The 21654-nt window shown below is 38.7% G+C and overlaps 1 protein-coding gene across 1 annotated transcript in view; it reads left to right on the top strand.

Moving 5' to 3' along the window:
• Gtf3c3 (general transcription factor IIIC subunit 3) overlaps positions 1–20479 on the top strand; it is a 37036-nt gene extending 16557 nt beyond the window's left edge. The window contains exons 7-18 of the mRNA XM_031367501.1: positions 576–723; positions 1140–1212; positions 4043–4146; positions 4979–5150; positions 6713–6915; positions 7543–7644; positions 8334–8469; positions 10537–10774; positions 11749–11939; positions 12836–12960; positions 17208–17360; positions 18458–20479. Of these exons, the coding sequence (XP_031223361.1) occupies positions 576–723; positions 1140–1212; positions 4043–4146; positions 4979–5150; positions 6713–6915; positions 7543–7644; positions 8334–8469; positions 10537–10774; positions 11749–11939; positions 12836–12960; positions 17208–17360; positions 18458–18580 (1768 nt within the window). The 3' untranslated portion in view covers positions 18581–20479. The remainder of the gene's footprint in view (positions 1–575; positions 724–1139; positions 1213–4042; positions 4147–4978; positions 5151–6712; positions 6916–7542; positions 7645–8333; positions 8470–10536; positions 10775–11748; positions 11940–12835; positions 12961–17207; positions 17361–18457) is intronic.
• Positions 20480–21654: the final 1175 nt, after the last annotated feature.

Below are 21654 nucleotides of genomic sequence, written 5' to 3'. Positions count from 1 at the left end.
TTTTTTTTTTCTTTTAGCAACACTGAGGACTAGTCCTAGAGATGATGAAGTGAGCAGGGAGATGGATCAGGTTGTCATGAAGACCTTCCACTTCTGTTTACTGGAGTGGTAGGGTCAGAGATTAGAGTTAGTTGATGGAGGATGTACACGTATGCTAATTTACTTTGTAGTGCTGAGTAAACACTACATAGCCTGCTAAAAGAATGCAGTTCTGTTCTTTGGGCTAACTTTTTCCTCAAATACCCTTTCAACAAAACTAGGTAAGTCCTATTCCTAGTTGTGGGTGTATATTTCTGAATTTAAGGATTAGTATTACTAAACTTCGAATGGACTCAGGTGAAGTGATAGTGTTACTGTTGCCATGTTTACTGTAGGAACCTTCTTTCCTCCACTAGCATTAACACGCCCTCTTTCTCTTGATAGTACCTGGTGCCAGCCTATCACAAACAAGTTTGAAAATTATAAGTACAGTATGTTGTATGTTTTAGAATTCAGAGAATTTAGAATTGTTAAAGGGCCTATGTGAGTTTTATAATCAAAATTAACTACGGATTCACTTTCCACTCCCTTTTTAGGAGTTACTATGAAGCCAACGACAGCACTTCAGCTATAAACATAATTGAAGAAGCTTTCTCAAAACATCAAGGCTTAGTCTCCATGGAAGATGTTAACATAGCAGCTGAGTTATATATTTCCAACAAGCAGTATGACAAAGCTTTGGAGGTAGGAATGTTCGCGTGTGCTTGTCTTAGGTATAAACCTGTGCTTGACTTCCAGAAATGCTTAAAAATTAGCATTTTGTTTAAATGATAAACTAAATTATATTCAAACTTTATGAGGAAGTGATAGATTGCTAGATCTATCACTATGATATTGCCACTGTAGAGCCCAAAGGTAGGAGGACTCAGTAGAGCTATTCCTGTTGGAGAAAATAGTTTGGTTTTGGTCAGACTGATAAATCTTTGGGTTTTAGTCAACATGATATAATAATGTTAAAGTTTCACAGTTAGAACAGTTAGAATTCCTTATTTAAAAGGACTATATTTTTAACACTATTTTATTTTGTAAAAACTATTTGAAATAAATATTCACAAAAGGCTTTTTATATATAATTTTTCTTTCTTTTTTTCTTTTTTTAGGTAATTACAGATTTTTCTGGAATTATCCTAGAAAAGGAAACTTTGGAAGAAGGCACCTCAGAAGAGAATAAAGGTTGTAGTTAACTTCATGTAGGAGCATGTGCATAGCTCTCTTTGCTTAGATGCTGTGAGGTCTTGAGTTCTTTTAAGTAATTTTTCTTCTTCTGTTTTTGTGTTGTTGGGGCTGAAATTCAGAGCCTTCTGTCTGAAGGACAAGCACTCAACACTGAGATAGATTACCAGCCCTTAGTTTATAAGCAATCTTAAAAAATGATTTGAGTTTTTTGTTTTTATATGCTCATCTGAACCGGCCCTTTCTATTTGTTCCCTGTTCCATTTCACTTACTTATGTTTGTTCTATTCTGTTCTGTTTGTTTCTTTTTTTGGACAGGATCTCACTCTGTAGCCTTACCTGGAACTTAGTGTGTGACCCGGGCTGGCCTCAAACTCATGGCAATCCTCCTGCCTTAGCTTTCAAATGCTGGGATTATAGGTGTGCATCCCTATACTCAGCTCCTTCTTCTTAGAAGAGAGTGAGTTACTGAATAGATCAGAACCTTAGGCATTTCTAAAAGGGCTTTAAGTTGTCTACTACTGAAAAGTCTACTTTAAACTTAGTAGTTTTCAAAGGTAGAAACTTTGTCCTGACCTGTGTGAAAGCTCAGGATGCAAAATCACAGAGCTGAGTAGTTTTGTGCCCTGGCAGGTCTCTTCCAGCTCTTGTGTGATCTTTGTACCACACCCATTAACCAGTTCTGTGAACATGTTAACATATGTGGCTTCCTCTGAGTTGTAACAAAATTTGTCATTTTTGTGGCCACAGTGTGTCCAGGGATGATCTTGAACTTCTGATCCTCTTGTCCCTGACTTAGCAGGCTTTTGTCACAACTTCTAGTTTTATTTGGTGCTGAGGATCAAACCTAGCTCTCTGTGCATGCTATGGTAAGCACTCTGCCAACTGTGTTACATCCTCAACCTTTTGTTGAGTATGTTTGTGGTTTTCCTTTTAAATAGAGTCTCTTGTAGCCTACCCAGACTGGCCTCAAACATTGAAGGCAGCTGAGTAGACCTTCCCTGTTCCTTCTTGCTTCTACCTCCCAAGTGCTGAAATTACAGGCATGTGATATCATACCAAGGTTTTTTGTTTTGTTTTTAAAAGGTAAGCTCTTTGGTAGCCAAGACTGGACTAGAATTAGAAATCCTCCTGCTTTTACCTCTACCTTTGAGTGCTGGGACTATATGGACATGCTCCATATCTGGCAAGACAAGCCCTTTTAAAGATAAGTAATGTTAAATTAGGTGTTATCTAGTAATGTATTGCATATGCTATAGGGACTAACTACATGCTCTCGCACACATGAATAAAACACCTTCCTTACTATTGACGAGTTGTCGATCTGTTTAAATGCTTTGCTCAGACTGTAGTTGTCTGATTGAAGGGATCCCCTCTGAAGCTGGTGCATTCTGTGATTTAGATGACACCTAGAGTTTCAAGTTCCCATGGTTTCCTGAGTCCCTGCTTACCATTTAGACATACCTGATACAAATTCTGCCTTATCTACTATCGAGATTGTGGCTTTGCAGAGCTGTGATTTGCAAGTGTCTAGAGTTTCTTGATTTGAGACAGACATCTTATAGTCAACAGAAAGTTGACTTTTACTTTGCAATTTGATGTAGAAATCAAGGTTGTTAGTTTATATATCTATACCAAGTGTATCTGTAGTAAGTGTATTTTGTTAAATAGTTATTTGGGATGCTATATCAAAATACTTTAGACTTCATGATCTACAAATAGAAAATTATAGGGTCATGGAAGTCTAAGATTAAGGCATGAGAGATCTGATGTGGTACCATCTTGCTGTGAGGACACAGAGCTCCCTTAGGCCTCTTACTAAGGACATGAATATAAGTATTTAGACCATGTTAAACAATAGACCAGAATGCTAGTATTTGGAATATAGAACTTGTATCTAAGTAGAATCTCATTTTTAGCAGTCACAGAGCTCATTACAATGACCATATTGCCTAGTCCTTTGTAGGTGAGTGACTGTAGATACCACCTACAGAAAGAATATGCTGTAGGCACTGCCTTGAGTCAGGTAGACTTGGTGGTATGTGTCCTCAGGGAGCTTAGGTCTTGAGTGAGCAGAATTTCAATGTAGGAAAATTGTGTAGAATAAATATCAAAGTTAAATTTGTGTTATCAGTTACTATCATGGATTTCACTGTTAACAGTCATTCTCCTAATCAAGCCATATTCCTATGGTTTGGTAAACTTAAACTGTCAGGGGCAAATTCTGTAAAACATGATATTATTGACATTATATAATATGATATTTTAAATACTATTTTTAGTAACAAATTAAATTGGATTCTACTACCAAAGGCACATCACTAATATCGTATACAGTTTTATGAAATGGAAACAAACTGATTTGTAATTTAATGTACAAAATAAGAATTAAATGTAGGTTAGAATTCCTTTAATTTCCCAGAATTTTAAAAGTCATGTTGCTGTAATGAAGTTTTAGAAAACAGAAAAGTATTTAACCCCTTTTAGAAGCATTTCTATAGTAAATTCTAAAATGAAGCTTTGGAATACCAAAATTTAAACAGAGCTTTTGTATATGTGGTCAGTTTTATGATTTAAATCCTGTGTAATCTAGTAAAAGAAATGTAGAGTTGTGTATAAGTTGATCTTAGGAGAAGAGGCAGGATAAGTACAACCAGAAGACAGGCTGCATTAGTAAGAAGCTGCTAATAGACTTTGACCAGAGTGAGCACTGCCTAGGATCTTCCCTGAGGAGTTGGAAGTGGGATCTTGTGTTCAGGCTGGAGATGCCTTAGCTTGCTTTACAGCTTGAGCTCACACATAGGGAATACCTTGTCTGATGTTTCCCCAGCTGCTGAGACCGTTACCTGCTCTATACCTGACAGTGTGCCAATAGACATCACGGTGAAGCTGATGGTCTGCCTGGTACATCTCAACATCCTCGAGCCGCTCAATGTAAGTAGTACTGAGAGCTGCACCTGTGGGAAAGTGCTAAAACCCTTCCATTAAGTGCATACTATCCTTCCCATGACTAGAAATTACAACCCACCCTTAGATTTTCACATTTCTCAACAACAGGGAGGACACAGTAAGCATCAAATTATTTTCATAGGAATGGCTCATAAAAGCAAAGTGGTTTGGAATTAGGCTTGGAATTTACTTTAGGATGAGAACCATCCAAACACGAGAAGTTGTGATTTGCCTTCAGGCAGTCTATGAAAATTCTTATAGCTACTCTGTTTTTTCTGACTTTTCTGGAACAAGTATTTCATTGAATAAAAACATTACATTCAGTAATCTGCTTTGTTGACCTTAGCATGAGGTATTGAGTAAAACAAATTCTCCCTTCACAGATCTTTGGTTCTAGGAGATTAAATACATTCATAAAATATCTAAATTATCTGTTGGTGAAGTGTTCTGAAGAAAAACAAGGAATATACAAAATGTAGGGATGGGAGAAAGTTCTAAGCTTTTAGTAGTGTAGTCACCTGAGGACGTGACATTTGGGTAAGAAATGAGGGAATAGCTTTTCATAACATCAGCCAACACATGGAGCCAGAGGTGCAGGCTGGCTGTTAGGGAAGGCAGTCGGAGCTGCTGCCCTTTTAATCCGACATAGTGATGGATGAAGGGATGAGGGCATGTGTGTGTGTTGCAAGTGTGAATCTTTTTAACAGAAATACAGAAGAGCAGAAAACTGATCTAGCTGCTTTATGTCAGGGAGCTGATAAGCAGATGTGGTTCTTTGTAATGAGTGTTTGGCCTCTGGTTTTTATTTGGAGTTTAGCCTCTTTTGACAACACTGGTGGAACAGAATCCTGAAGATATGGGTGACCTCTATCTTGATGTTGCTGAAGCTTTTCTGGATGTTGGTGAATATAATTCTGCCCTTCCCCTGCTCAGTGCCCTGGTTTGCTCTGAAAGATACAACCTTGCAGTGGTTTGGCTTCGGCATGCAGGTAATACTTTTGTTGTGGAAGAGAAACAGATTTAATCATATAGTCAGGCAAGAGTTTATTTTTCCAACATGATAGCCATTGTAACATAGTAGAATATTGGTGCCAGTATTTCTTGTTTTGGTGGAAGATTAGTGTTTAAGTTATCTTGCCAAACTACTGAGTGCTTGCCCTTACATGTCAATGTCCTTCAGCCCCTTTACTTAAGGAGTGCCAGGATCTTCTCCTAACTTAAGTGACATTAAAAAGATCAAAGCCACAGTGCTCTCTAGAGTACAATATGTTTCTAATGATGTTGGCCTTGCTGCAAACAACTAGGGTAATAATGTATATGCCCCTTAAATTCCCGTCTTTGATATCTCATACCATACACTATAGAACTGTATTATCAGATAGGGCAACATTATTTTTAACATGTTTTTATGAATGCATATTTAATGTTATTTTGGGAGAAAATAGTTAATGTCCTTTTCAGTGCTGTTTGAGCCACACATGCAAGGAGACAGTTGAGGAAACAATCTGAGGCAAAATATTTAGGAAGTCATTGCAGTGAAAAGGACCATGTGGAAAGGCTTGATCAGAGTTGGGGCTGCTAGACGCAAAGAAGCCGCCAGTGGCTGACGAAGGAATTTTACTTCTGAGGACTCATGTGACTTGATATTGGGGAGATACAAAACTGGGAAGTCCAGTAACAATGTGAGTGAAGTGGATATATGATAGTAGTGAGAAGTGAGAACTGGAGAGTTGCATCTATGCGGGCTTATGATTCCATATGGGAGGAGGGAGCTAGCTCACTGTTGCCAAATTAGAAGAAGCCAATACCCTAGCCTTTATAAAGTACTAATTTTAAAATATGTAGACAGTTAATACTTTAAGTGACCACTGTGCCATAATAAACATGTCTGTGGATTAAGTTGGGTCACCCAGTCATAAACTTTGGATACACTAAGCTGTTTCCTGTAGCATGACCAGAGTGTACATTTGGAAACAGGCCCTGTGTTAGTATGGTTAAGTGATTATTTCGATTATTATGTAGCATTCAAAAATGCCAATGAAGACATGGGGAATGCTTAAAACATAGTACTAAGTGAATAAAGACATACCAAATTGAATACAGACACTGATTTATAGCCTTGTAGTAGGTTAATTCTGATGGGGTAGGGCTGTGGGGCTGAGGATCTAGCTCACTCCATTGAAATACCTTACATACATAAGGCTCTGAGTTTGATTTTTAGTACCATTAGGGGAAAAGATCAGTAGATTGATCATTGGATTGATTAATTCATAGAGAATAGGATAGTTGCTATAAAGTGCTAACAATATGTATTCATTCCTTTGTTGTTATAATTTTCTTATATTACTCTAATACTTCTTTAAAATGGGAAAAATACTGCCAGGTAAAGTCGTATAAACTGGTAACCTAGGCTTTGGGGGCTGGTGCAAGAGGATTGCAAATCAGTGAGACTGTGTCATAAAGTCAAATAAAGTAAATTACTAACTAATTAGGAAAGGAATAGTTTTGGCCAATTTACAGCTTGAGAATTAAACATCTTTTAACATCTTAGAATGTTTAAAGGCCTTGGGCTATATGGAACGTGCTGCTGAAAGCTACAGTAAAGTGGTTGATCTGGCTCCACTCCATTTGGATGCAAGAATTTCACTTTCCATCCTTCAGCAGCAGCTAGGCCGTCCTGAGAAAGCTCTGGAAGCTCTGGAACCCATGTATGACCCAGACACCTTAGCCCAAGACGCGAATGCTGCACAGCAGGTAGGCTGCATCGCATGGGTGCTTCTCCGGGTAGAGTCTTTTAGAGCTTTCTCTTCATCTGCTACAGCGTTTGAGTGTTTGCCTCAAGTTTATATAGCTACAGCCAAAGCTGTTCAATTTAGTGGCATTTTGTTTGGATATATGTGTTGTATGTACAGGTAGTGTGAATGTGTGCATGTTTGTATGTCAGAGGCAGACATGAGAGATAATTCCTAGATTTCTCTCCACATACATTTGCTTGTTGAGGCAGTCTCTCATGAGCTTGAAGCTCATCTATTAGGCTGGCCAGGGAGCGTCAGGGACCCTTCTGTACTGGGATAAGCCCACTTGCCTTGCCTTTTATCTGGGTTCTAGGAGTCTCGACTCAGGTCTTTAGGCTTGCATGGCAGATCATTTCCCTAGCCTCCAAGTTGAATGGCTTTGAAAAGCCATTTAGTCTTAAGTTTTAATCACTTTTTATTAGTTACAAATTTTAGCTTCTAAAGAGTTAGATTTTAATATTATTATAAAGTTACTTTTTTAAAAGCAAATGTTCAGAGTCTGGTTTCTAAAAAAAATTATTTCTACAAATAAAACCATTATAGCAAAGATATTTTATTATTTTCTGTCATGTTCTTGTTTATTCAGGAACTGAAGTTACTGCTCCATCGTTCTACTCTATTGTTTTCACAAGGCAAAATGTACGGCTATCTGGATACCTTACTCACCATGCTCGCCATGCTCTTAAAGGTAGTGGGGACTTTCTAGTGGCCTTGCTTACTTTTATAATGGTTAAATTATGATTTAAAGAGAATATAGCTTTGTAATTGTAATTGCTCAGACATTTTAAAGTGAATCAGATAAATACGGAAGACTTAGAAAGTAGTAATATATGACTGGAACTTCTTTTGTAACACTTGAGGATCAACTCCAGTGCTTCACACACGTTAGGCAAAGGCTCTGCTATTGAATCATATCCCAGCCCTAAGAGCGGACATTCTACATGGTAATATAAGCTTGATTATAGAATAAGTGAAATAAAACCTTAAGTCTACTTATTTTGAAATATGAGAATTGTATTACCAGTTACTAGCCTTATAGGCAGTAGTGTATATTAAAAGAGTCATTTTGCAAAAATGTTGAGCAAAAAAAGGTGTGACATCCATTTCTAGTCTGTTCCGCAGGGAAGTGGCGAGGATTCACTCTCACAATGCAGCTCTGCATGTCAGAGCTAATGCACTGATGACGTTCCCATCATAATGTGTCTGTAGTGACTGCTACTCCTTTCATAGAAAAATAAACCAATCCATTGTACTTTGGAACATTTAGAATATAGAGAAATCTGCTGAAGAGTTTTCATTCTGGTTCATGCTACTCAGTGGGTCATCAGTTTTACTGTAAAAATTATGGACTAAAGAGTCTCATTGACTTTTATTCAGGTTGCGATGAATAGAGCCCAAGTTTGTTTGATATCCAGTTCCAAATCTGGAGAAAGACATCTCTACCTTATTAAAGTGTCAAGAGATAAAATATCAGATAACAATGAGCAAGAAACTTCAAATTATGATGCAAAAGGTAATTGCTTCATTTGCTTTATGAATTGAATAGAAAAGGATTAATGTATACCTGATAATAATCTAAATTAAATGAAAATTACAATCTAAATCTGTCAGGTATAACCAACTCATTTAATGCTAAAAGGCTTAACTGTAAATTCTTTTTAAAATTAAAAGGGAAATACCCATTGGATCTTCTGAAAAATGTAAGGTAAAACAATTTTGACCTTTTAAGAAAATTAATTTGTGAAGGTTAGATGACACTATAGATAATATGTGCAGTTACTTCAATTACATAGATTGTGTTCTGTTATTTATTTATTTTTTTTGACAAATATAGCAGTCATAGAAACTCTCTGAAAATAAATTGCTGTGACCAAGTCTAAAGTCATAGGATTTAAAAAGGCATCTAGTTTGGGCCAAAAAGGCATTGGAGATGTTTGAAGGAGGTTGTTACTCAGAGAAAGACTTTTAGAAATGAGACTAGAGATGTCAGTCTGGCAAAATTACTTTTTGTTAGCTCATTCAACAAGCATTTATTAAACTGTTAGGATAGGCACTGGAGTCTAAGGAAGACTGAGTCAGGAATGCCCAGCTGCCTGTGATCTGCTGCAGATGGCTCCAGAGCCCGGACGGCCGTGTCTTCACAGATTCTGGATTTATTCCAGCAACTTCTCCTTTGTGCCATGCAGTTTGTACCATGTTTCTCTGAACTATTTTTCTCCATATAAAACCTACCCTTTTCCTTCCTTATTTTAGGTCTATTGGCTTTTCTTAGGTTGGTAAAGTTACTGATTTCATCTTAGTGGAAATGGAATCAGATTGGATGCATGAGCTAAGCTTTATGTTACATGCAACTTTGTAGGGCTGGGTTCAACCTTAGGGCCTTACACATGCAAATGGGTGTTCTACCTGGAGGTAGATCTCTATCCCACATGCAACTCTGTACTCTGATAGTTTCACATAACATTTTATGTCCCTATTCATAGCTATGTTTGAAGAATGTATAATATTCCATTGGATAGCAACTATATAATTTATTATTTATATTTTGGTATATGGATAGGCACATACAGTAAGCATTATAAGTAGGTACAGTTCATACTAGAGCTCTATCCATGCTCTGATTGCTTAAAGTAGATTACCAGAAGAACAAATAATTGGTGGTTTAGATAATACAAATCTGTTTATATTCCTTTTCTTCTCTCCTTACCTTCCATTTTATCTCCCTCCCTCCATTTTTCTCTTTCAGTGTTAGGACTGAATTGAGGGTCTTATACATGCTAGGCAAACTCTCTGCTCTGAGCTCCAATCACCAGCCCAAGTTTCTATCCGTTTCTTCTTCCCTCTTCTACCTTCTTCCCCTCTTCTCCCTTCCCCCTCTCTTTTTCTTTTCCTGTCTACCTTCCCTCTTTCCTGCTTGTTCCTCTTCCCTCCCTTTTCCTCTATGTTGCTTTGACTTGTCTCAACCTTGCCATTTAGCCCAGACTGGCCTTAAACTCTTAGTACACTCCCACTTCATTATCCTTAGACTGAGATTATGGGTGTTCACTGCTGTGTCCTACTTGCTATTTTTAATTAGTTTTTAAAAGACTTCTTATGGAGAAGTGAAAAGGATGTTGAAGGAAAAGTGAAAATTTAAGACAGAAAAGAAAAATGAGATAGAAAAAGACAAAGCAAACCCAAATTTGTGCAGTGTGGAAGTAAAGTCACTTTGCAAACATCAGAAGGCTGTGTGGATGCAGAAGTCCATGAGATCACCCATGAGAGGACACTTGTTAGAGCAGCAAGTGTCTGACCTCAGACCAGCAAAGGCCAGTGGGATCTGTTTGGCTTTGTAGTGACAAGTCAGAGTGAGAGTTAACTGGAATGCAAGGTTGTTGAAGTTCGAGTGGAAAGACGTAGGATTGAAGGAGTCTACATAAGCAACTACAATTCTTACCTTTGTCAGGTTATCAGCAAGTACTTAGGACAAAGACTATGAAGGGTCTCTGAACTTGTGTATGTACATTATGTGTGTTTTTCTTTTCCAATACTGCTATTTCTGGAACAGTGTCCTGACTGGTTTTCACTTGTCTCATTTTAGCAATATTTGCTGTACTCACAAGTGTCTTGCCAAAAGATGACTGGTGGAACCTTCTCTTAAAGGCCATATATACCTTGAGTGATTTGTCCCGATTCCAAGAAGCTGAATTGTTGGTAGATTCTTCCCTAGAATATTATTCATTTTATGACGACAGACAAAAACGCAAAGAACTAGAATACTTTGGTCTTTCTGCTGCAATTCTGGACAAAAATTTCAGGAAGGCATATGACTATATCAGGTGACTTTCCGATCAGAAATCATATTTTACAAATATTTAGGTGTGTGTACTTGTGCCTAAGTGTATGTTTGTGTACACTGTACAGGAGCCCATGGAGGTCAGAGGAGGGCATCTGATCCTCTGGAACTGGACATACATGTGGCTGTAAGCCACCTTGTGGGTGGTGGGAACAGGATCTGCAAATGGTGCTCCAGCCCTCTAGTCATACTTTAATTACATTCTTTGGTAGCACACATGACTTGACTTAGGCTCCCACCGTCAAGAGTTAATGAGCTGTGTTTTTAACGCCCTTGTGGCACATTGGCTCACTGGTGATTCTTAGGTGTTCTTTCATGGGATGAACTCTAGAACTGCATTTCTCAGGTTCAGGTCCCCACCCTGACACTTCCTGGTTACATGACATCAGGCTTGTTACTTAACCTCTTTTTTTTCTCAGTATCCCATTTGTAAAAGAACATGATACTTTTTTTTTTTGTTTGTTTGTTTGTTTTTTTGAGACAGGGTTTCTCTGTGTAGCCCTGGCTGTCCTGGAACTCACTCTGTAGACCAGGCTGGCCTCGAACTTAGAAATCCACCTGCCTCTGCCTCCCAAGTGCTGGGATTAAAGGCATGCACCACCACTGCCTGGCTAACATCATACTTTTATACTCAGGATCAGATGACGTTATCATATATGAAGTTGTTAACAGTGCCTGGCACACTGTATTAGTTGTTCATTGCTTATGGTTCTGTAGCTGTAGTAAGCTGCAAGACAAAGAAAACAGCCATTTGATGCTGCTTTTAGTATAAGGTGTTTGTTTTTTAAAATCAAGAACAATATAAAGAGATACTAACTTAAACAGCATATTCTAGGAAAGAAAATCTTTCATTGTGTAAGAGATTTTGCTTTTCCTTCGTTGGGAGATAGCACTGAAGAGTTTCATTGTTACAAATCAGGAAGTTTATTTCTCTTCACACACTTTCTGCTGTTTTAGGGTAATGGTAATGGAAAATGTCAATAAGCCCCAGCTGTGGAATATTTTCAATCAAGTCACCATGCACTCCCAAGATGTGAGACATCATCGCTTCTGTCTCCGTCTGATGCTGAAGAACCCAGAGAACCATGCTCTGTGCGTTTTAAATGGACACAATGCGTTTGTATCTGGGAGTTTCAAGCATGCGCTTGGTAAGTGTGCTGCCTGCCACCTGACTATTGTAGTGGTCAGGCTGGCTTCTGCTCTGGAGCATGGGTGTCTGGCCTTCAGATGGCCTCTGCTCCATTGCAAAGGAACCTTTTTCTCTACTCACTTTATCTCTGCAACAGTGATATCACGACCTGTAGTATAGACTATTCTGAACATTAAATGAGTTAATAAGAAGTATTTAAAACAGAGCCTGCTATGTAAGTGTTCTAAGTACTAGTCAGAATGGTAAGAATAATGCTTTGCTTGTTATGTGCTTTTAGAGGCTAAGTAGGTGTAAGGTCAGCAGTTATTCCTGCTTAGGTTTAGAAGTCATCAAATGGCAACTGTGTGTGCACATGGACCCCATCATACCACACACATTCTCCCTTCACTTTGAAAACAGACTTAAGGTCATAAAATATGATCATACTGCTGAATTATCTTAGAGTATTCTATATAAAAATGTCTATCTCTGCCTAAGTTACTCTTTATCATCAGGATATACTTAATGAGGATACTTCTAATAGTGTTGTTGTACATTGCTGTAAAGTTTAAACTAATATGTGTGATGGATATTTAAGATACTAGGGTCTTTTTTTAAAAATTTATTTAAGATTTATTTTATGTATGTAAGTTCACTGTCACTGTCTTCAGACACACCAGAAAAGGGCATCGGATCCCAGTACAGGTGGTTGTGAGCCACCATGTGGTTGCTAGGAATTGAACTCATGACCTCCAGAAGAGTAGTCAGTGCTCTTAACCAGAGCCATCGCTTCAGTCCTGATACTAGGGTCTTTATATATCAGAACCAATGATGTTGGTTTTAGAACATATTTGAGTGATGAGGAAAGAAGGAACAGTATTCTTACCACATCATCTGGTCTTGCTTACCTTCTAGGACAGTATGTCCAAGCCTTCCGTGCCTATCCCAGTGAGCCTCTCTACAATCTCTGCATAGGCCTCACCTTTATTCACATGGCATCTCAGAAGTATGTGCTGAAGAGGCACGCTCTTACTGTGCAGGTAATGCATTTGCTTCTGTCATCTGTCTTGTGTTCATAGAAGTGAGTAAATCTATGTAATATCTTTTTAAAAACCTGGTTTCAAAAGCAAGCCTGCTTGATAAACATGTTGAGAATACTCAATACTTACTACTATGTCCCAGACTCATGGGACTCAGCATATTGTTATACTGAAGATTAAGACAGATATATAGCAGTGTAAATGAGCATGTAGAGTCAGATCATAGCAGGCAAAGATATAGATTCTACAGGATTTTGAATTAAGTCCTTTTATACTCTCTGAGGGTTCCAACTGTCTTAGGTCTAAAGATTCATTCAGTTTTTTGTGTACCTATTCACATTTCTGTATAAATGCATCTACACACATTGGCCTGCATATGTGAGGCCAGAAATGGACTCAGAATCTTTCTGTATTGTTTTGCACCTTAATAGATCAAGGCAGGGTCTCTCACTTGAATCCAGAACTCTGATTCAGCTAGTCTAACTAGCCACATTGCTCCAAGGATTTTGGCTCTACGTTCTTAGCACTGGGATTATAGGCAGACTGCTATGGCCACCAGGCATTTATACACGTGCTAGTGATTAGAACTCCAGTACTCAGGCTTGTGCAGCAAGAGTTTTACCTGCTGAGTCATCTCCCCAGCCCCTAAATTAATTGATTTTAAGTCTGTTATAAGGGGCTGGAAAGCAGTACTTAACAGCAACAGTGTTCACAACCATCTGTAGGTCCAGCCCCCAGAGGATCAGATGCCTCAGGCCTCCATTGGCACTTGCATGTGTGTGCCGATATCCCACCCCTCCAAACACACACCAAAAAGTAATACAAATTGTTTAAACTATTTAACATTTATGTAGTGTTATAGCATCACCTAAATTTGTTTTTTTTTTTTTTTAAAGATTAGGAGATATTCTCATTGTATTTTATGTTGCTGTGATAAAACAACTTAACAAAACAACTTAGGGGAGAAAGTGTTTATTTTAACTCACAGTCCAAGTTGCAGACAGTCATAGCAGGGAAATCACTGTGGGAAGAACTTTAAGGAGTTGGTCATATTATATCCCCAGTTAGAACAAAGAACAATGAAGGCATGCATGTATGACCTCAGCTTGCTTTCTCTACTCTTCCATAGTTCAAAACCCCCTGATTAAGGAATGGTGCCCCCACAGTGGGTTGGGCCTTTCTACCTCAAAGTAGACAAGGTAATCCCATACATACATGCCCGTAGGCCAGTCTAATTTGGATAGTCCCTCACTGAGACTTCTCAAGTGATCCTAGATTATATGTCAAGTTGACAATTAAAACTAGCCCAGAAGTATTGCTCCATGGTAGGACACTTGCCTAGCATATGCAAGATTATTGGTTCAATGTCTGTCTAGTTCTACCAAAAAGAAAAAAAAATTCCCTTAGTTCTTAAAAAAAATTAAATTTTTTTTTAATTTCTGGGATTATAACATTCTATACTTTCCTTTCCTCCCTCCAAACCATCCAAAATACCCCTCCCCACACTCGTTCATTGTTAAGATGCATATGTGTATGTGTATGTTCCTAAGTACAACTTGTTCAGTCTGTCCAGTCCATAGAATGTTACTTGTCTGTGTCCAGGGCTGACTGTTTGGCACTGGACAGCCCATTGGTGTGCTAGGTTTACTAAACCAGCTCCTAGCTTTCCTTAACAATTGAGGCCTCATGGGCTTTTCCCATGTCCACTTTGGCATGCCTCTTGTTTGGCTCACATTTGGGCAGTCATGTTGTTGGGACTTGATGAGTGTAGCTTCTGACATCACTAGGAGACACAGCCTCACAGCAGATTCCTTGATCCTTTGGTCCTTAAAATCTTCCAGCCCTCCTCTTCCACAGTGTTCCGTGAGCCTTGAGAGTGTTTTATAGGTGTATCTGTTGGGAGTTAGCTCCTTGACTCTGCAGTTTGTTTGTTTGTTTGTTTGTTTGTGTTGGTAGTGGTCTCTGTTGCAAAGAAAAGGTGCCTTGATGACTACACTTATCTGTGGGTATAAGGACAAATGTTTAATAGATTGCTGGTAGGGATTATTTGGCTTTTAGTAAAGTAGTGCTTGTTAGATTCCCTTCCAATAACCATGACTTCATGACTTTACTAGCACTGAGAAGCTAGCTAGGTTTCTAGAACCTGCTATGGTTTTCCTCTTGCTGTGTGCATCTTAAGTTCAATTAGAGAGCTGTTGGTTACTGCTGAGGTTTGCGTGCCACTACTGGACCCTTAAGGTTATTGAGCCATGCTGGTTGTTGATGCGGTTAATAGTGTCATAGCTAGGTAGGAATATTGTAGTGCCATGAAAGCTAGTCCTCAAAGAGTGGGCATTCAGGACAGTTCCAGCTCTGAAAGTCAAGTTTCTGGATCCTGTGTATGAAGTACATGGTGCCTTCAGCAGTAGGGACTTACCTCCTTCCACTTATGGGGGACAGCCACGGGAACAATGATAGGCTGTGTTTTGGGAGTCTCTTGGGTAGCCCAGGTCAACAATTCAAAAGAAAGGGCTTCTCTGCTTTGGTATTGGGGATTTTGGTTTTTGGCTCTTTGAGGGAATGCCAGATGAGAAAAGTTCATTAAAATTATATATGTATATTTATACAAAGAATTACATGTGTTATTTTTAAAGGCAAATACGGTTCTTGTGACTTTTTCAGACAGTCTTATTATTTTACTCTCCTCCTTGTTATTTTACCTTAGCTCCCTTTCAGCTCTGTGAGTCCTCCCTTCCCATTTCCCTTCTCAGGTCACTTGTACCTTGCTCTTCCCTCTTGCCCTCCTCCCTCCTTGCATATGTGTCTCCTTTCCCATTCCCCTGATCCAGTTACCTGATCCTGCTGTTTATTCCCTTCTCCATGTCTCACCACCAGCCCTCATTCTGGCAGTGGTCCCATTTTATTTTCCAGATTTCTGTAGTTAGTACAGGCTATGTGTACTCAAATCTGAAGATACGGAGCCAGGAACCTTTAGTAAGGGAGTACATGTGATGTTTGTCTTCGGGTCAAGTCATATCAATATTATCTCATCTAGCTCCAAACATTTAACTGCAAATTTGATGATTACAATTTTCCTTTACAGTTGACTAGGATTGTGTGAGTGCATATTACATGTCATTCTCCACTTGTTAGCTGTAGAACATTTAGGCTGTTTCCCTTTCCTAGCTTTGTGATGAGAGCAGCAGTGAACATGACTGAGCAAGTGTCTATGGAGTAGGATGTCCTGTGCGTACATGCCAAGGAGTGGTACAGCTGGGTCATATGGTAGACTTATTTTTAGCTTAAGAATTCTCCATACTGATTTCCATAGTAGCTGGACCAGTTGGCAATCCCACCATACCACCAATAGTGAATGAGGGTTTTCTCTTTTTCTGCATTCCGTAATTTTTTGTCAGTTGTTTCATTGATCTTTGCCATTTTGACTGGAGTAAGATGAAAATCTCAGCATTGTTTTGATTTGCATTTTCATAATTTGTAGGGATGAATATTTTTTGAGATATTTCTTGGCCTCTTTTTTTTTTGAGAATGCTTTAAGTCCCAGACCCATTTTTTTTTTTTTTTAAATGGGTGATGTTTTTTGAATTCTTTGTATAGTCTGGATGTTAATCCTCTGTCATTTGGATAGTGGCAAAGATTCTCTTCACTCTTAATTGTTTCTTAAACTGTGCAGAAGCTTTTTAGTTTTATTAAGATCCACATGTTAGTTGTTGTCCTTAATTGTTATGCAAATAGAGTCCTATTCCTGAAGTCTTTTCCTTTACCTGTATTGTGTGGGGTACTGCCTAGGTTTTCTTCTAGAAGTTTCAGTGTTTCAGGTTTAGACCCATGATCCATTTAGAATATTTTTTTTGCAAGAGCATTAGTTCCATGAATGTGTCTAACTATGCTGGAGAGAGAGTATGAGAAAGCAAGCAGGAGAGAAATTTTCTGTTCTTATAACAATGCAAAACTATGTTTTAAAATATAGTTTATTCTAATATGAATTTAAACTCAGCCAGATGTGTCCTACTCAGGGTGGTAAGAGATGCTCAAGGCTAGATTGGGCTATATAGTGAATTCTTATAAATTCTTAAGAGGTCAAAAAATAGATTATAAAATATAGTCAGTATGATTTGCTGCATTCAATACATTCATGATTCACTGTTTGACGTAGCCAGACTTATAACATGTGTGGCCTTCTTTCCCAGTGGTTGGGTAGCATCTGAGAGTCAGTTGAGCATACTCAGTCATTCTTTTCTCCTTGGTAGGGCTTTTCCTTCCTTAATCGATACCTCAGCATCCGTGGGCCGTGCCAGGAATCCTTCTACAATCTGGGCCGTGGCCTTCATCAGCTGGGGCTGACGCACCTTGCAATCCACTATTACCAGAGGGCTCTGGCACTCCCTCCACTTGTGGTAGAGGTAACTTTAGAAACTTAGATGTCATTTCCTTTTATCTGTAGATAAGTACGTTCTACTATGGATTATGGTCTAGACAGTGAAGTAAATCAAAGCTTTTGAAGTAACATTTGTCTGGGGCCTGGTGTAGTGAGACATGTCAGTAATCGCATGGGACTACTAGGAGGATCTCAAGCTGAAGGCCACCTCAGACTACCTAAAGATCTTGTCTCAAAAGTATTTTTTTGGTAGTAAAACCATTTGAACCTGTGCACATGTGGCTTTGATTTTGATCCTCTTTTAGTTATGCAGAGGGACCTGCTGGGCCTTCCTGAATATTAATATATACTGTTTATTTCCAAATTCAATAATAATATGTTTTATTAAAAAACAAAAACCAAACTTCGTATGTATGTGGGGGGATGGGTCATGTGATTGTTACCTTAATGCACATGTGGAGAGTTCCTAGGACAGCTTCAGTGTTGGTCCTTGCCTTTCACCCTGTTTAAGACAGACTTTCTTGATCACTGCTCCATACACCAGTTGGCCCATGAGCTTCTGGGGCTGCTCATCTCTCACATCCCATCTCACTGTAGGATCATGGTGTTACAGACGTGATGAGCATCCTGCTTTTACTGGAGTTCTGGAGATCCTTGTCCAGCAAATATTATACACATTCAGCCATCTCCCCAGCCTACCTATATAGACAGAGGACAATATTAATGTAGTTTCTAACGTTTAATTGGTACTTTAATTCCTGAAGCCAGCTGTGAGTACCAGCATTTATTTTGGCCCCATCTGTGAAAGTGAGTATCACAACAAGGGAATTTCCCAAATGTTCAGAGGCCTCCTAAGGAACTGTGGTCAAGCCCTCACTGAAGGTCGGCAACTGCTTTTCAGTGCTTACGACGAGTCAGAATTAAGCCTGTTCTGCTCTGGCTAATGAGACTTTTCTATAACCAGTTGGTTAGACATTTGATGAAATTCAGATTATGATAATTAGGTCCAAGGTATGTTTTTAGTAGTACATGAATTTAAATCATTTTGGAAAATTATAGAAGTTTGTCATAATATTGACATGGTTGACTAATGGAAATAAAATATTTGTCTTTTTCTTCTAGGGTATAGAGGTTGACCAATTAGATTTACGAAGAGATATTGCCTACAACATGTCTCTCATTTATCAGAGCAGTGGGAACACTGCCATGGCTCAAAAGCTTTTGTATACCTACTGTGTCATATAAGCAAGCAGTGTAACTTAGAAAACGGTGTATGGACCAGCATCTTCTATTGAGACCTCATTGTTGTTGATGATAAAATGGTACTGACATCACTGCTTGCTACCATTACAACTGCTTTGAAGCAGGGAATGTAGCTCAGCTGCAGACTGCCTGCTTGCTCCATATGTACAAGGCCCCAGACTCAAGCCTTTGGAAAATCGAAACACTGCTTCTATCTCTGGAATACATATAAAGTTACTGTTCCTATGATAATGTACATATTTTTTTTTTTGTTAGCATTCTACAATAAAATTATTCCTAACACTGAAATGGACAATATTGGCTTCTGAGTCAGTTGGAACTGAACATACTATATTTTTCTACTTAATATCTACTAAGCTCCTGTGTTGCAGGTGTTTTGACAGGTGCTGGTAATATTGGCGACAGTGTGGCTTGTCCTTCAAGCATTACAGAACACACTACTGAGGAGTCACCACTGAGGGCAATGATTTATGTATTGATTTTCTTGTGTTACATATTGAAACCAGGGCCTTGTACTACTATGCTAAGCAAGTTACATACCACTGAGCTACATCCTCAGCCTTCACAGTTTTGTTTGTTTTGCTTTGTTTGTTGAGACAGGGTTTCTCTTTGTAGTCTTGACTATCCTGGAATTTACTCTGTAGACCAGGCTGACCTTGACCTCAAGCCTGCCTCTACCTCCCAAGTACTAGGATTAAAGGTGTGCACCACCACCACCCAGTTGCACAGTTCTTAAATGTGAACATGTATTTCTTTGAACGAGATATTTGTTCCATTTATATACCACATCATTTCTCAAAGCCATTACTATCCCATAAGGCAATGTTCAAATACACAGCAAAGGAAGTTGGACTCTTATGGTAATATAATTACTTAACAGTCAGCACCTAACAAAATTATTTAAGATGATTTTATGGTGGGAAGACAAGTAATTGACTGATATGACATTCACCTGTGGCTATGTTAATTTCAGAGTATAAGCCTTGGAATCGGGCTTAATTCAAGGCCCAATGTTCCAAAGCAAACATCCAGTACATTTGGCTTCCCAGTGGTGAAAAGGGATGATCATGTTCAGTTATGTGTCATGCTTTCTGGTACAAGAAAGTTTAGTACTATCAGGATATTAAAGAGGGGGAAGTTGGATATATGGAATAAAGTGTTGACAGAGTTTAAAGACATTTTACTTCATTATGTGTTCTTGAATCTCAGATTGAAAAAAACCATTTGCTAAATAGACTGTTTCTTGGAAAATAAATGCTATAATGTATGATTGATTCTAAGACTGATCCAGTTGTATAGGGAAACCATGTGAGACAGAGGATCAAAATACAATGGAGACTTTACGAATTTTTCCTACTCTTTATACTGTATATTCAACTTCCCAGTTGAAAAGCAGAATTTCTAAGTAGTTAGTAAATGCATCTTGTATTCTGTATGTTTCTCTATGTAAATAAATCCTAGTTTTATAATTAAGATTTTACCTTTTACACTTTTCATTTCATGCCATTAAGCAATTGTGATATAGCTAACTAATTGTGATTGATAAATTTAGGTCTTGGAATCCTGTGTGAGCATTTGTGTGTAGTTTTTCCTGTGGACTAAGTTGAAAAGTGAAGGAAGTAGTAAAGTGGAGGAAAGACAGATGGGGTCTCTATGTCAGTAGTTACTGTAGTCGGCATCTAACAAAATGATGTTGGGTGAGCTAGGGCTGCATGAGTCGACAGAATCTACCTAAGGTGCATGGAGTCAAAACCAGATGTAGACACAATCTGTAGAGAACTTCAGGGTTTTGCTTGGCTATAGCACAGTAAGTTCAGAGCAGCTTAGTTACATCAGTTACCTGTCTTGAAAAAAATGAAATAAAGTAGTTATTGGTAGGAACAAGTAATGTAATCTTTTATTGTTCACTTGTTTCTTTAGCTATAGACACAGACAGGCCTGGTTTTTCATATCTGTTAAGCAATATTGGTAGGAACAAGTCTTTTTTTTTTGTTTGTTTTTGTTTTTTTCAAGACAGGGTTTTTCTGTGTGGCCCTGGCTGTCCTGGAACTCATTCTGTAGACCAGGTTGGCCTCGAACTCAGAAATCCGCCTGCCTCTGCCTTCCAAGTGCTGAAATTAAAGTTGTATGTCACCACCACCTGGCTTAGAAACAAGTCTTAACAATTCTCTAAGGGGAAAAAAAAAATCTGTATTGTGTGTTTATGTAACATTGAAAATCACAGCTAGGGCCAGGGAGATGGCTTTGTGAAAATGCTTGCCGTAATCCTTACCCATGGAAGTCTGATGGTGGTGTCTCTCTTACGGTGATGAAGAAGGCAGAGCAGAGAACAACCAGAAAGACCCTGCTTCAACAAGGTAGAACATGAGAACTAATTCCCTAAAGTTGTCCGTTGACCTCCACGTGTGCGTGTAAACAAAACTGCTGCCATTTTTTTGAATGTTACTGTTTTACTCTCCATTAAATTCTCGAGATAGTTAAGTGGCTTCCAGTTTTGTGGAAGGCACGTATTTACTAGTCGTTATTGTTACCGTCTCCACAGAGGTTAAAAAACCCTGACCAAGATTCGTTACTCCTGTCCAGGGATTCCTTCAGACGAACATTGTTGTCATTTAGGGTAGCAAAATTAGGAGTTTAGCCTCTTCTCAGAATATATCCACTTCTGAGATTCTTTCTGCTGCATGGAGTCTTGCTCCTACCTGGGCCAAACAAAAATTTCCATTTTCCTTCTTCCTTGGGTGTGAACCGAAACTGCATGGGTATGTGGCCAGCCACATTCTCTTGAGAAAGGAGAGAGAATGTAAGAAAGGCTCTGAGTTACACAGCCTAGATGGCAGTGTTAGTTCTTCCTTAGGCTAGCCACAGTCTTGAGTTCGTTTTGATGATGTCATTGGTTCTATTGCTTCTCTATCTGTCACCTAGTCTCTGTATGCTTAAAAGGCTCAGGGTTTGACTAAAGTTTTGACGGGATCTGTCTGAAAGGTTGGATGAAATGAGGTCATCTGAAATTACCAGCTATTTCTGAAGCTGTTTTGGAAGCAGTGGATTGTGCAAGA

The sequence above is a fragment of the Mastomys coucha genome, unplaced genomic scaffold (genome assembly GCF_008632895.1).
Source record: "Mastomys coucha isolate ucsf_1 unplaced genomic scaffold, UCSF_Mcou_1 pScaffold14, whole genome shotgun sequence".
Lineage (NCBI taxonomy): Eukaryota > Metazoa > Chordata > Mammalia > Rodentia > Muridae > Mastomys > Mastomys coucha.
Note: the sequence above shows the minus strand (reverse complement) of the source record. Positions and strands in the feature narration are given on the sequence as shown.